The 14,437-nt window shown below is 35.1% G+C and overlaps 1 protein-coding gene across 1 annotated transcript in view; it reads right to left on the reverse strand.

Moving 5' to 3' along the window:
• Positions 1 to 510: 510 nt before the first annotated feature.
• Positions 511 to 14,437, reverse strand: part of LOC18424128 (V-type proton ATPase subunit a3) — a 28,049-nt gene continuing 14,122 nt past the window's right edge. Inside the window, exons 11-18 of the mRNA XM_006828722.4 lie at positions 5,111 to 5,264; positions 2,575 to 2,735; positions 2,263 to 2,469; positions 1,961 to 2,144; positions 1,787 to 1,870; positions 1,326 to 1,522; positions 1,181 to 1,240; positions 511 to 988 (exon numbers count right to left, since the gene is read on the reverse strand). Of these exons, the coding sequence (XP_006828785.1) occupies positions 784 to 988; positions 1,181 to 1,240; positions 1,326 to 1,522; positions 1,787 to 1,870; positions 1,961 to 2,144; positions 2,263 to 2,469; positions 2,575 to 2,735; positions 5,111 to 5,264 (1,252 nt within the window). The 3' untranslated portion in view covers positions 511 to 783. The remainder of the gene's footprint in view (positions 989 to 1,180; positions 1,241 to 1,325; positions 1,523 to 1,786; positions 1,871 to 1,960; positions 2,145 to 2,262; positions 2,470 to 2,574; positions 2,736 to 5,110; positions 5,265 to 14,437) is intronic.

A 14,437-nucleotide genomic window follows, 5' to 3' on the forward strand; every position in this document is an offset into this window, starting at 1 on the left:
AATTGCAAACACTGCACTCCAAGGTGCTGGGTCCAAAAGTCAACATCAAATTTCCAAAATGATCTTTGTAATGGATCCAAAAGTCAACATCAAATCTGACAAAAATATTAATGATTTTTGTATATAACGGTACGATAGTTGCTAGGGGGTTGCAATGAATAATCGAATAGTTGCACCGAACACTTGTACACTCCTATTGGGTCTAAAAGTCAACATCAAATCTAACTAAAATGACATTTTTTGTACCGGAAAGACATTTCCATCTTAAAAAAAGTGAACTTTTTACCTTGAGAACTATTTGCATATAAAGTTTATTTTGGAGGAAAAAATGAGAGAAAATGTTAGGTTGGAAGTAAGCTGCATAGATAGTGTGGCCTTGGGTGTTTTTTTTTTGTAATTTTCTCTTTTATTTTATTATTTATTTATTTATGTGAGACAGAGAAGAGAGAGAACTCTATTACTACGTGAAGAAAAAAATAAATAAATCATAATGATGATACCAACAGAACATAGGAGATCATGACGATCCCTTGAAATTCCATGGTTGCTATTATTACAGCGGCAAATAATCAACTAATAACGTCACACGGCGCAGAATTGCATGATTTATTCCTCAAGGTTATTTTTATCACAAGAATGGGAAAAATGAAGAGATGAGAGCAAATGTGAAGTTGCACGCTGAACAAGTTAAATAGCTCACCACCTCATCTCTTCATAAACATACCCAACAACAACAACATACAAAGCCATCCTCAAAGCATCACAGGGTATGGACAGAGGGCATCAATCGTCTTCTTCACCAAGCAAAGAGAACGCAAATGGCAAAAATTTGTACCCATCACCTTCGTAAAATTTGTTCTGAAACTCCACCCAATGAAGCCGGAGTGCATGTAGGAATGCACTGAGAGTTTCCATGATAAGAAGCACCCCAATGGTTGCAAAAGCAAACACAATGAATCCAATGATAAGTATGAAAATGTTGTTGTACCTGCATTCATCAAACACAGTTTGTTAATAAACAAATCCAGTTTGGGGCACCTTCTGCTGTGAATTTGCATGAAGTGTTCCTCACACCAAAATTCGTAACACCTAGTTAACAGCATTCACAAAAAGTAGCAACCAAGTACAATAATAAATTTATCACACAAGAAGGGTGGACCTTGAGCAACAGTAAACTCACCCCCAAGCAAGAATAAGAACCTTTTCATAGAACACAGATGAAAGCTCTGAGTGGGCGAGACTGCAAAGTATGAATGCATGATCAAACCACAGTCGAGATCAAATCAATTAAAAGCAAAGAACACCAAACAAAGGCATAAACATACCTGAGAGCCCAAAGTCGAAGATATGAAGCAGTATTGGAGACTGCCCCGAGAACAAACTCAATGGTATGAATTAGTTGGTGCACAAATACTTCACTAAACTCGAACTCCTCATGACCGTGAGAATCATGACCTGCCTCCATTTCAAAGGAATCAGGGTCGGTTGTGGGAATCACATCATACGAGTGACCTCGGTGCCTCTGCATCACAAATTAAGCAATCATTGAGGAAACATCCACAAAAAGGTGAAATAGATTACCATAATCCAGTGGACAATTGCATATGATACTCCACAAGGCTATATCCAAAGCGAAAGGGAAATTCTCTTGCAAAAAGTTAATCTCAATCCATCTATCAGTAGGAACAGATGGTGCACACAGCTCTTGAAGTATAATATGCTGTAGCCCAATGGACTATGGTTTCCTCGGCCCCCTTCCAAAAAACAAAGTTCAAATCATACATACATCATCATACTGCTTCTTCAGGATAAATGGCTTTGGGAACAGCATCCATGGGACAGAAACTAGAGCCAGCAATAGCAACACAAGCTGGTAAAGGCCAGACAACAAATGCATTAGGTAAATCTCATGTGTCATGGTATTAAAAGCATAGTGGAAAACAGTGCAAGCAAAACTCACCTGAAGAGTTTTCTGGCCAAAGAACAGTTGGTTTTCACCAAGATCATCAGTTGGGCTTAAAAACATGTATATCATTATGTGATAAAGATCAGCTGTTGAACCCGTGCACCACTTCACAATGACCAATACAGAGAGATAACCAAATAGACTGTTCAAGAATATCATCTGTGGGACAAACTGGTACCTGCAAAGAACAGTAAAAGACAACTGAATTAAGAGCAATTCAAGTGTCACTCTCTCTGTGTGTGTGAGAGAGAGAGAGGAATTACAATCTAGGATATGCATCCCAGAATTAAACGTACCATACATTGACATAGTTTCCAAAGAATCTCGCATTGAAGTAACTCAACACAATCCCGAGATTCATTTGGGCCACACCAAGAAGTATTGACATCTTCATCTTCAAGGAGTTCAGAAAAGGTAGTTCAGTTCGACTGCCATGCCACGTAGGATCCACCCCAAATGGATAAGCATCACGGACTTTGATTAACCCTCCCGTATAAGCATCACTGTACGAAAGTGGGTATTCAATTCATGACTAAGGAAACTAGGGGCAGTAGATAAAGCACGGAAAATCAATTAGAAAAATGAAAAAACTTGTCAACGATCTTCACCTGCACGAAGGTTCCCGGCATTCATATGCAGACCGTCCAAAGAGACTGAAAGGGACTGAGAAGAACTCATTGTAAATCAACCCAGTGTAAATAGAGAACAATGACATCATCAGGATGACGTAGCGCCCACCAAATGTCATTTCCAATATGTCTCCGAGTTTCTATTAGTCAACAAAAACATAATAAGCTCATACCTTGTTGTGGGGGATTGGACTTTGAATACAAACTAAAGCAACATATAGTGACACAGTAGATGCATCAATCACAATCAGAAAGAGAATGACCACAAATGAAGCAAGTTATGTGCAAAAGAAGGAAGTCGCTATAAGCAAAAACATGCTTAAGCACCCATCATTAACCTAAATTAATATGTTCTTGCCAATCCATATAGTATAAAACATGCTTAAGCACACATCACCCAAAATAAATAAATAAAAATAAATAAAAATAAAAGATATGCCCATGCAAAATCAATTGAAGTGGATCTCATTGTAGGATTTCAATGTTTGGCTTATCTAAAAAAGTGTGAAATTGATGTGAAATTGAGAGTAAATCCCTTCCTTATATTGTCTCTTTTCAAATGAGTTCCCATGGATTGTATAGCTATTCAAAACAAATTAAAAAAAACAGAACAGTAGAAGTTCAAGGAGCAGCTGTTATATTGGAAATGGGTGATGAGCAGGTGCAACAAAACACATGCAAATGAAAATAACAGGTCTTTTATTCAAAATAACGGTTATTGGATAACATTGAAACGCCCATTAAATCACGTTTCATAATTTACAAAGTAATAGGCGTTTATATCCATATTCTACTCTAAAGGTATTTCTAGGTGCAATACCTAGGCAACGTTCCATAATTTTTGTGTGCAGGGCCAATATGATGGCCTGCACATGCTGTGAATGTTTATGTTGCTGAAGTTTCCTCTCTTGGATGTGCAAAACGAGAGGAAAAGCTGCTGAAATGTCTCAAAGCGTGTGGCGAAGCAATAGGAGTCCCGTTGGGGATCATCGATGCCTAAATGAAAAGTTCTCTTCATAAGTAATCGAAAATTGTTATATGCGCAGTAGTTTGCCTTGCAAACTGCTACTTTTGTGATATAGCGAATTTATAAAATTCAATTTAGTGTTTTAGGGCTCCTAATTGTGCTCATCCTGATATACTTTTAGATACTTTTTTGTGTTTTATCATCTTTACATTATGGCTGAAGAAAGTATTGACATTATAGGAACCTTGGAATTCCCACCATTAGTGACATTATAGGAATTACAGCAATTACTGAGAAATTAAATAGGCCTAATTACCTCTTATGAGCCCAGTCTATAAAGGTATTTCTAGGTGCAAAGGGACAGACGAAGTTTCTGACTAAAGATGGGCCAAAAGAATCAGATAATGGGTTTGAAGAGTGATTAAAGGAAAACTATCAAATTATGACTTGGTTATGGAATTAGTATGGAACCCCATGTGAGGGCTAATGTCATGTTTTTAAATACTTCCAAGGAAGTGTGGGAGGCCGTACATGAGATGTACTCTTCTGATGAAAATATTTTTTGAATTTATCAACTCTATGAGAGCATGTTCGTTTGAGAACATGGCGACAAGAGTCTCAGTGACTATTACAACACTCTTCGAGGTACGTGGGTTGCGTTAAACATGCGTCACCCTCTGTCAAATGACATGGAGCTTCTAAAGAAGCAAAGAGAAGAATTTAGTGTTGCAAAATTCTTGTCTGGCCTTAGTTCTGAGTATCATGCTCTTTGTGCCCAGATCTTAGCTAGTAGTGAACTTCCCTCTCTCAACAATGTGTACTCACATCTTCAACGGTTACTATATCTAGTGCCAGTATGAGTGATGGATTTGCCTTGACTTCCACAATGGGCAGAGGTGACAGTAAGAACCGTAGTGGTGGTAATAGAGGATTGGCCTTGATTCAGGGGGAGGTTGAGGTAGAGGCCGAGGAAATAGGAAGTGTACCCACCATGGATGGACCAATAATACGGCTGAAAAATGTTGGGATAAGCCGGTAAGCCTGCTTGGGCTAATCAGGCAGCCTATATAAAGAATCATAATATTGTTTACATGGCTATATTATAAAACAGCTAGAGGTGGCGGGTTGTAATATGTGCATTTAAATCATCTAGAAACTACTAAACAGTTGAACAACAGATTGAGGTATGGAACATTAACTAGAGGGGAAAATGATATAGTGTAGGGGAAAATGATAGTGTATGTAAGACTGAAAGATAAGACCACCTTCAATGACAAGGTCCAATCACTGCATTGTAAGATTAATATCGGAAAATAGAAACTTTTGAAAGCATTTAACCACACAACATAATTTAAAATTGCACAGCTCGTAGGATAAAGAGCTCGAACGTTGCACATTAGATATACAATGACTGAAACTGAAACTTATAAAATGGCTTAAAATAGTGGACAAAAGTCTCAAGGAAATTCTTTCTAGATGCAATTCAATTTACTTACATAAATTACCCACAAGCAGTAAAAAAAGCTATTTTGAAAGGCAAGAGTTTACCTGACTTGAAAGTTTCTTTTCTTTGAATACGAGAATTAATGCTGCAAGTAGTAAGCAGATACCATGACCCCAGTCCCCAAACATGACTGCGAAGAGAAAAGGGAAAGTAACAATTGTGTACACGCCAGGGTTTGCTTCTTGATACCGAGCAACACTGTAAAGGAAGCACATCATTAGGTGCTTGTGTCTTGAAACTTAATCTCATGTTCTTATGTGAAACTACATCGAAAACTCGCATAAATTTTTAAGTAGAAAAAATATACGACACAGATAAATCTCAGCACTTCATCAAAAACAAAAAACTAAAATGTCTAGTATTTACATTGATTCCAAAAGACAAAATCTGATCCAAGCAGTAAATCAATCAGATAACATACTGCATGAAAAGCCTCTACGGTAAAGAACAAGCACATTGAATTGCAGTTTCCAAACAGTAAGAAAGGGTTTGGAAGCTTAACCTGAACAATTATCAATCCCCAGATGAAATTTGTCATTTATGGATTGCAGCATATCCAGTTGATCTTAATAGAACCTTATGGACTATATGAAGTGACCAAGACACATGAGATTCTCCCCATCATCGAAGTCAACTACAAGTTTCCCAGCACAGAGTTGTGCATGTAGTAGTATGGTTGCTATTGGTGAGACACCTCCCATGTAATCGAAGAGTTAAGACATAGCAGTCCAAGTTCTAATTACTAAGATAAAAATAAAAGGCATCTGTTGCGGTTTTTGTGCTTTGATATAGTCCTTTGACACCTTCTGATAAAACCATGCAGGAAAGGGAATACAATTTATGCTCTCAATGCACCTTTAAATCATGTGTTTTGTATGGTAGTTTCATCTTAGTTATGTGAAGGAAACTCAATAAAAGACAATTCAACAAATTGGGATGTAGTCAGAGCAGAATGAGGTTTCAGTTCCAGACAACCACAGATTTGTTTGTTTATCACTGTAGCTGTATTTGGTTTCTGCATGAAAACAACAACGTTCTTATGTCCCTTCGCAGGAAAAACATTATTTTGTGAAATGATCGCAGTCTATTTGCTAAGTGTTACAAAAAGCTCCACATGGGAAGTGAGGAGCCACAAGCCAGGTGCCCAGGAAAGATAATAATCATAGATATTCTGTTCAGCAATGTACCTGAGCATGTCGAAAAAAAAATTTCTTTTCTTTTTGCCGAAGACTTTTTTGGACAAGAAAATCTTAAAAAGGAAATGGTTATATGGATAAAAAAAGAACAAGGTTTCACACAAAAGTAATATTTTGTTTTCAAGGATCATATGCTCTTTTAATACTCCAACAAAAAAACAACTCATCCCAATTCCTGACATTGCTTCATAAGAGGACAACAATGACTAACATGCTTTCACCAACCTCAAAGTTTCTTCCATTAAGTGAATAAGCCCGTCTGAAACTGGCTGTCAATGCTTAACATTGAAACTGAACAATAGCAGGGGAAATGGCAAGTTGAAATGATCATTTATTTTTCACGAGAACTAACTGAAAGGTATACTTTTTACTCTAACTTATAGATATTACTGTTGGCCGCTTGAGACACCAATCCAAGGAATATTTCCAAATAAAATACAGTGGTCAAGACATCCGGGTTGGAGAGCCAACTTGCGACCTATTCGCCTCATAGATAAAACAAATAGCCTGTGGTACGGAGCAATTTGTCAGGATTAATGTCATGAGTTTAATTCCATGTCAGAATTAATGTCATGAGTTTAGTTCCATGTTTATCTCGAAAGAAAGGGCACCCCAAGACATTAAAGAATACCTGCAAAGAATCTACAAGGAAACAATGATTCACACACAATTAAAACAATAAAAAAGAAAAAGAAAGGAGAGAAGACAACTATTTAAGTGGAACCCAGCCTCACAGCCACAGTGGAATCCGATATAAAAAAAAACCCAAACAGTGCAAGAGAAGTATCTCATTTGTCACTCTCAACAACCATTTTTCTGCCCTGCCAACAGTGTCTCAGTAATGGTTGGTTACTTGAGTTTTATTAGACTTGTGAGTGCTTTTACATTGTAGCAATAACTATATATTTTCAAAAAAACGAATACTTGGCATTAGAGAGGATGGTTTGAATATATTGGGAATATTTTAAAAAAGAATTGACAAAAATTGGAGTCATATGGGTATTTTTTTTAAAAGAAAATGTTTGGGTCTTGTTCAAAATATTTAAAAAAGACTTGACAAAAATTGGGGTCATATGGGTATTTTTTTGAAAAGAAAATGTTTGGGTCTTGTTCAAAATAATACGAAGTGATTTTATAATAGAAAAAAAAAGGGAAGAAAAAGGAAATTCTTAAATGCGATTTATATATATATAGGGAAAAGATGTTGTGCGCCAAGGTGCATACTGCTACAGTAAACACCCACAGCCCAGATTAAATCTGGGCCGATCTGACGATCACGGATGTCCAATAGTCTTTGAATTTTAATTTTTTTTCTACAAATCCAAATCACTTGAAATTTAGGCGTGTATACCTCAAAAATAGGCGAATCTATGAAAAATATCAAAAAAAAAAATTACATGAAATAAATTGAACAAAATACCCCCAAAAAGTTTCGGGGGGGATTTTGGTCAATTTTTTTTTTTCATTTTTATTAGGTCCGCATTGATGAGAAGAACACACCTAAAATTTTACGTGATTTGGATTTGTAAAAATAAAATAAAATTCAAACACTAGCGTCAGATTGGCCACAAAATGACCCATATTCAATCTGGGCCATTCGCGTATGGACGTACAGCAGTGACTCCCACATATATATATATATATATATATATATATATATATATATATATAGATAAAGGAAAGCAAAAAGGAAGAGCTCTTGAAGTCTTTGCAAAAGAGTTTTAGAAAATGGGGACATGGGTAGTCCTCAAGAGTAATCCATGCCTAGTAAAAGACATAGGAAAAAATGTTTCTTTAGAAAAGGACCATAGTTCTAGTGTATCATGCTATGTAAAGGCATGAGGGTGCCTAGTGAAGGCATAGAAAAATGTTTTTTGAAAAGGACCGTAGTCCTAGTATGTCATACCATGACAAGGCATGAGGATGCCAAGTGAAGACATAGAAAATTTGTTTTTAAAAAAATTAAAAAGAAAACTAATTGTTGTAATATTCTAGAAAAAACATCAAGAACACAAGCAAATTCTACTCTAAAACATAAGTTGCATGAATTTTGCCAAAAGTAAAAGATTGAAGAACTAGTTTACAAAAAATTTAAGGAGGGATTCAATCACAGTTTGTTTTTTATTTGCGAATTAGAAGTTGGAGGAAGAAAATTTTTCAGGATTTCCTATGAATACAAAAAGAGAAACCAAACAAATTACAACTCATTTTACCATATTGCAATTGGCAAAGAGGAATGAAATTATTGAAATTGAAGATGATGATGAAGAAATTACGCAAATTGCAAGAGAAGAACAAATTTCTCAAATGAAGGAGCACATTTGAAAGTCTTTAAGCCGCATTGTTTGCATTAAGAAGGAAAATAAAAATCTTAACAATATTATTCTACATCTTGTATGGCCCCATTCAACAAGAAAGAGATTTTGCATCAAGGGGGAGTATTGAAGCAAAATTTTAAGAAGATGAAGTTGTGTGAATCCTTGTAAAAATCTCCTATTGCTCTCCACGTGAAGTCATGTTGGTAGTTATGAATTTGGGGTTGTAGTTATCCTCTCTCTCTCTCTCTCTCTCTCTCTCTCTCTCTCTCTCTCTCTAAATGAATGTGGGAAGTTATTTTTAAGTAGGAAGTTACGTTGTAGTGGGTAGTTACTCCAAAATGGAAGTCACATAATGTTTGATACAAAATGTTGGTTTTTTTTTTAAAATGCATAGCTTTTGCTACAATGAAAAAAACATTCTCAACTTTAATAAAAACTCAAGTTTAATAAAACTCAAGGAGGGACAGGGACTAGACATAAACAAGATAACTATACAAAGATAAATATTAAAGTGAGGATACTATGGCCCAAAGGTCATAGCAATCCTAAATTACCTCACTTGTAATCCTTAACAAAAACAAGATTAGATGGATAAACACCAACTCAAAGGTATGCACAGTCATTCCATTAACTTGTGCCGATTTATAGACTTTTCAATTAGTTTACAAACCTCATATATGGGTCTCAGAGCTGATGGTTCGATTATCTTGGAAATATAAAAAATAATGGGTTTTTTTTAAGAGAAAATTTTGGGTCTTGATCGAAATAATGCTAAAGAATTTTCCAATAAAAGAAGAAAAAGAAAAAGAAAATTCTTAAATGCAGTGCTTAAAAGGAGTTTTATTATTCTTTTAAAAACTGAATGTCAAAGGGGAAAGTTCTTGATGTTGGTGTAATGCAAAAGTTTTTAAATATGAAATTCCGGAAAAGGGAGAAAAAATAATGTATAAATGAAAAATATGAATAGTTCCCATGGGTAATCTATACCTAGTATAGACATAGGAAAAATGATTTTTGACTGTAGTCCTAGTATGTCATGCCGTGGAAAGGCATGAAGATGCCCAAGTAAAGGCATAGGACAAAATAATTTTTGAGAGAGAAAAAGGACAGTTCTCCTAGCGTTCCATGGTATGAGGGTGCCTAGCGAAGGTATAGAAAAATGTCTTTTGTAAAGGACCATAGTCCTAGAGTGTTATTCCATGAGAAGGCATGAGGATGCCAAAAGAAGGAATAAAAATATATATTTTAAAAAAAAAAATTAAAGAGAAAACTAATGTTGCAATCTTGTGTAGAAAACACATCAAGTACACATGGCAACTTCTACTCCCAAAAGCAAGTTGCATGAATTTTGTCAAAAGAAAAAGATTGAACAACCTATTTACAAAATTATTAAGAAGAGACCCGATCATTGTCCTATTTTTGTTTATAAGATGGAAGTCGGAGAAAGAGAATTTTTGGGATTTCTTATGGATACAAAAAAGAAGTTAAACATAGTGCAGCCCATTTTGTCATACTGCAATTATTGAAAAAGAAGAAAATTATTGAAATTGAACATGATAAAGAATCAAACATGAAGATTGCAAGAGAAGAAGAAATTTATCAAATGAAGAAATACATTGAAAGTCTTGAAACCCAAGTGTGCGCACAAAAGAAGGTAATGATCTTCACAATTTTATTTTATTGTTATTTTGAAAATGTTGACAAATCTTCAACATATTATTGAAAATCTTATACGGACAATTCAACAAAAAGGGGATTTTGCATCAAAGGGAGTGTTGAAATGTGATGCAAAATTTTAAGAGATGGGCCACGTGTATCTCTCTCTCTCTCTCTCATAGTAGATTTGTATTAGTAGTTATGAGTTACAGTGGGAGTTATGTTCTCTCTCTCTCAATGTGAGTAGTTATCTTAATAGGAGCTTATGAGTAGTGGAGGGTGGTTTTTAAAACTATTTGTAAGGCCTTTAAAAAGGCACAACCTAATAGAATGGAATGCACCTTTGAGTTTGAGTTTATCTCTCTAAGTTTATGCTTATTCTAAAAAAAGAACTTTGTTTAATAAAGAGTGTTAGCAACAGCAAGTACAAGTAAGGTAATTTAGGAAGACTGCTATGGCCTGTGTGCCACAGAATCCTCACTAAAATATTCATCTTTTTGTATTTATCTTGTTTATTTATAGTCCTTCCTCAAGTTTTATTTAAAGCTATTACTACAATGTAAAAACACTCACTAGTTTAATAAAACTCAAGGAAGGACTATAAATAAACAAGATAAATACAAAAAAATAAATATTAGAGTGAGGATGCTATGGCCCACAGGCCATAGAAGGCCTCCCAAATTACCTCCCTTGTCCTTGATGCAGCTAACACTCTTTTATAAACATTTTTTTTTTTTTGAATAAGAACAAACTTAGAGAGATAAAATCAAACTCAAAGGGGTGTTTCATTCCATTAGGTTGTGCCTTTTTAAATGCCTTAACCACCAAAACAACCCCATTACTAGCCACGTGAAACAATAACCACCTACCACTACTCATAACCTCCCATTAAGATAACTACCGACATAGAGAGAGAAGATCTCCCACAGTCCCACCATAACTCATAACTACCGATACATATCTACTTATCGAGAGAGAGGGAGAGAGAGAAATACACGTGGCCCATGTCCTAAAATTTTAAATGGTGGTATGGAGCAATTTGTTAGGATTAATGTCATCAGTTTGATTCCATGTTTATCTTGAAAGAAAAGGAACCCTAAGACATTAAGAATACCTGCCAAAGAATCTACAAGGAACCAAGGCTAAAGGTTAATATCTAAGGCCATTCCTCTTGATCAACTGACATTAGAGAAGATACACAATTAAAACAATAAAAAGAAAAATAAGAGAGAGAAGACACATTTAAGTGGAACCAGCCTCACAGCCACAGTGGAATCCGATATCAAAAAAACCCAGACAGTACAAGAGAAGTATTTCACTTAGCACTCACTTTCTGCCCTGCCAACAGTGTCTCAGATGAATCCATCAAAAATAGGCTTTAGGAACGACTGTGCTGGGTGGATAACCACCTCCTATAGTTTATTTAAAGAGAATTCTCCATGAAGTTTGAATAAATGGCAGTGCCTCCATCTCAATAACCTAGGGGACATCCAATATATCCAACCACATTCCACTTTACCAAGAAAGAACGATAGGTTTCATTAGCCAAAAAGGCCCTAAGAAGTGCCCATTTCAGTCACCATATAAGCTTGTGGAAGACAAACTAGTACGGAGATTGCTGAGACAAGTTGGGCATCAGGAATAGAAATGCTATCCTGCAAAGTTGCACCTGGTAGGGTATCTAATTGGACAATAAAGTGGCAATTAGTTCCACCCTAATACAACAATGTAATCTTCTCCAACACTTGAAATCCAGTTGTTAAGAGTTACAGCCAAAAGCACAATGTCCCAAGTCAAATGACAGTTATACTCCAATCACTGCTCCATATGAAGAATAAAGAAATTAAAACGTCAATTCTCTTGTCAGAAAAGGAGTTCGAGGAACAAGCTTTTCGTTGAGAACCTGATGCAAATAAAATTAGGGTTTTATTATTATTTTTTTATTTTTATTTTGTTTATTTTTCTTAAGAATAGGAAGTGAGCTGGGATAATTAAGGGAGGGAGGATTTTGGTACGTATTGTTAAGCGGGAGGATTTTGTGCCATAGATTAGGAATAATCGGAGATCATGTGAGAATGAGGGAGCTATTTGGCGGAAGTTGGTGAGATGAAGAGAGAAATTAGGGAGATAGCATGCGAGGAGATAGGGAGGAGATTTATGTGGAAATTGGAGAGAAAAAGAGATAAGGGAAAATGGTACGAGATTTTTAGAGAGATAAGAGAGTTTATTTATTGTGGATTTTTTTATTCGTTTATTTTTCTGTAAAGTCTATTTAAAGGGAAGAAGTCCCTATTGTAAAGATCATAGTGAATGGGAATTGAATAAAATTTGGTCTTGTGAAAAGATTGTTTTTGAGGTGGATTCTCTTGCAGACCTTGAGAGAGGATATATTCTCTCAACTTTTTATTTTTTTATTTTTATTGTTCCCATATTATTTTCTCCCTGCATCATAACCCCAACACCTTATTTAAATGGCAACACGTACAGACCATAAATAGCAAGTCGGGGACTATCAATAAATCCGCTCACCATAAAATCGAAAACAAATCATTTTTATTTTAAAAATCGGATGAAAAAATTGGGTAAAAAATACGGATCGGCAAAAATACTTCATATAAAGATATCGCTAATATATCGGATTAGGCTCAAAAAAGCGAGTCAAAAAATCGGATAAGTTTATAATATTAGAAATTTTGAAATTCTAAAAAATAAAATTTATGTCAATGCCATCAATAACTAATTCATCCATAAAAAGTTCATTATACTAATATAATTAAGTCAATTAATTTAGATGCCTCGTGACTCTTATCGAATCATCTAATATTAAATATATAATTAACTAGTATATACCCAAAAAAATGTACCATATCAATCTACCCAATAAATACTTTAAGAAACATCACACCTACTTATTATATACCAAAAACAAATATACTATACAAATTTATTCATTAAATATTTTAACCATGGTATGGTGACAAATATAGTTATATAAATTTATTCATTAAATGCTTAAACATCACACCTACTTAGCAGGTAAAGAAAACACGATTTTTGTTTTCTCATTACAATTATTAAACTGTAGTATGGTGACTATGGTCACTCCATAACTATGGTTAAAGTTTTATAAATTTCTTTAATTAAAAAGAGGCTCGTAGAAATTTGGGTTTTACATCTCTGTGTTTACGGTTTAGAGGGAGAAGAAGGAAGAAGAGAAGAAAATAGGACCCATTAGGGCTTATAGAGAGAAGGGTTTACAGAGAGAAGAAAGAAGAAGCTTCACAAACCCTGCCATTAGGTTTTACAGAGAGAAGAACGAAGAAGCTTCACTAACCCTAATGGAAGATGGCCTAACTGATTTTTGGGCTTATAGCCATTAGAGTTTATAGAGAGAAGAAGGAAGAAGCTTCACAAACCCTGCCTTTAGGGTTTACAGAGAGAAGAACGAAGAAGCTTCACAAACCCTGCCATTAGGGTTTATAGAGAGAAGAAGGAAGAGACTTCACAAACCCTAATGGAAGACACCCTAACTGATTTTCAGAGAGAGAAAAGGAAAATGGGATACTGATTTGGGATAGTTTGAAGAGGGTTTGTCTCTATAATTTAGGATGTTGTTTGAGAGAAAGCCCTAAATTTGTAAAGAGTTTGTGAAGAGGCCCAAACTAATTTTTAGAGGGAGAAAAGGAAGAGGGTTTTTCATTTTCTTTGGGAAACAAGAAGCAGAACTGAAGGATTAGGTTTGGGGAACTAATCCGGTACGTACAATTGCTTGCTCTTGTAAGTTTACAGTTCAAAATATTGATTACTTGGTCCTTAGTCACACTCTCTGCTTCTCATTCGTCAGTAAAAGACTATGTTTTGAGCTCTAATTTCTGTCATCAGTAAAAGGCTATGTTTTGAGCTCTAATTTGTGCCACAAACAGTGTTTTCATAAAAACAATTATCACAAATAATCACAGAAATCCGCATGTATATGCTTGTCTTTACACAATGATTTACTTTACAAAATGATTTGCTATAAACAGTATTTCATTTACACAATGATTTTCCATAATAACAACTGCAATCTGCATCTATTTTTTTAACTTTTTTAAAAAAAGGGAAAAAAAAAATTCATACCTTCAATCTGCAACTGGCTTTGAAGAACAGGGGATAAAAATTTCTATTTTTTTTTAAATAATATTTTTTTTCAAAAGCATAG

The sequence above is a fragment of the Amborella trichopoda genome, chromosome 9 (genome assembly GCF_054954075.1).
Source record: "Amborella trichopoda isolate Santa Cruz 75 chromosome 9, AtrichopodaSantaCruz75HAP2 v2.0, whole genome shotgun sequence".
Classification (NCBI taxonomy): Eukaryota; Viridiplantae; Streptophyta; class Magnoliopsida; order Amborellales; family Amborellaceae; genus Amborella; species Amborella trichopoda.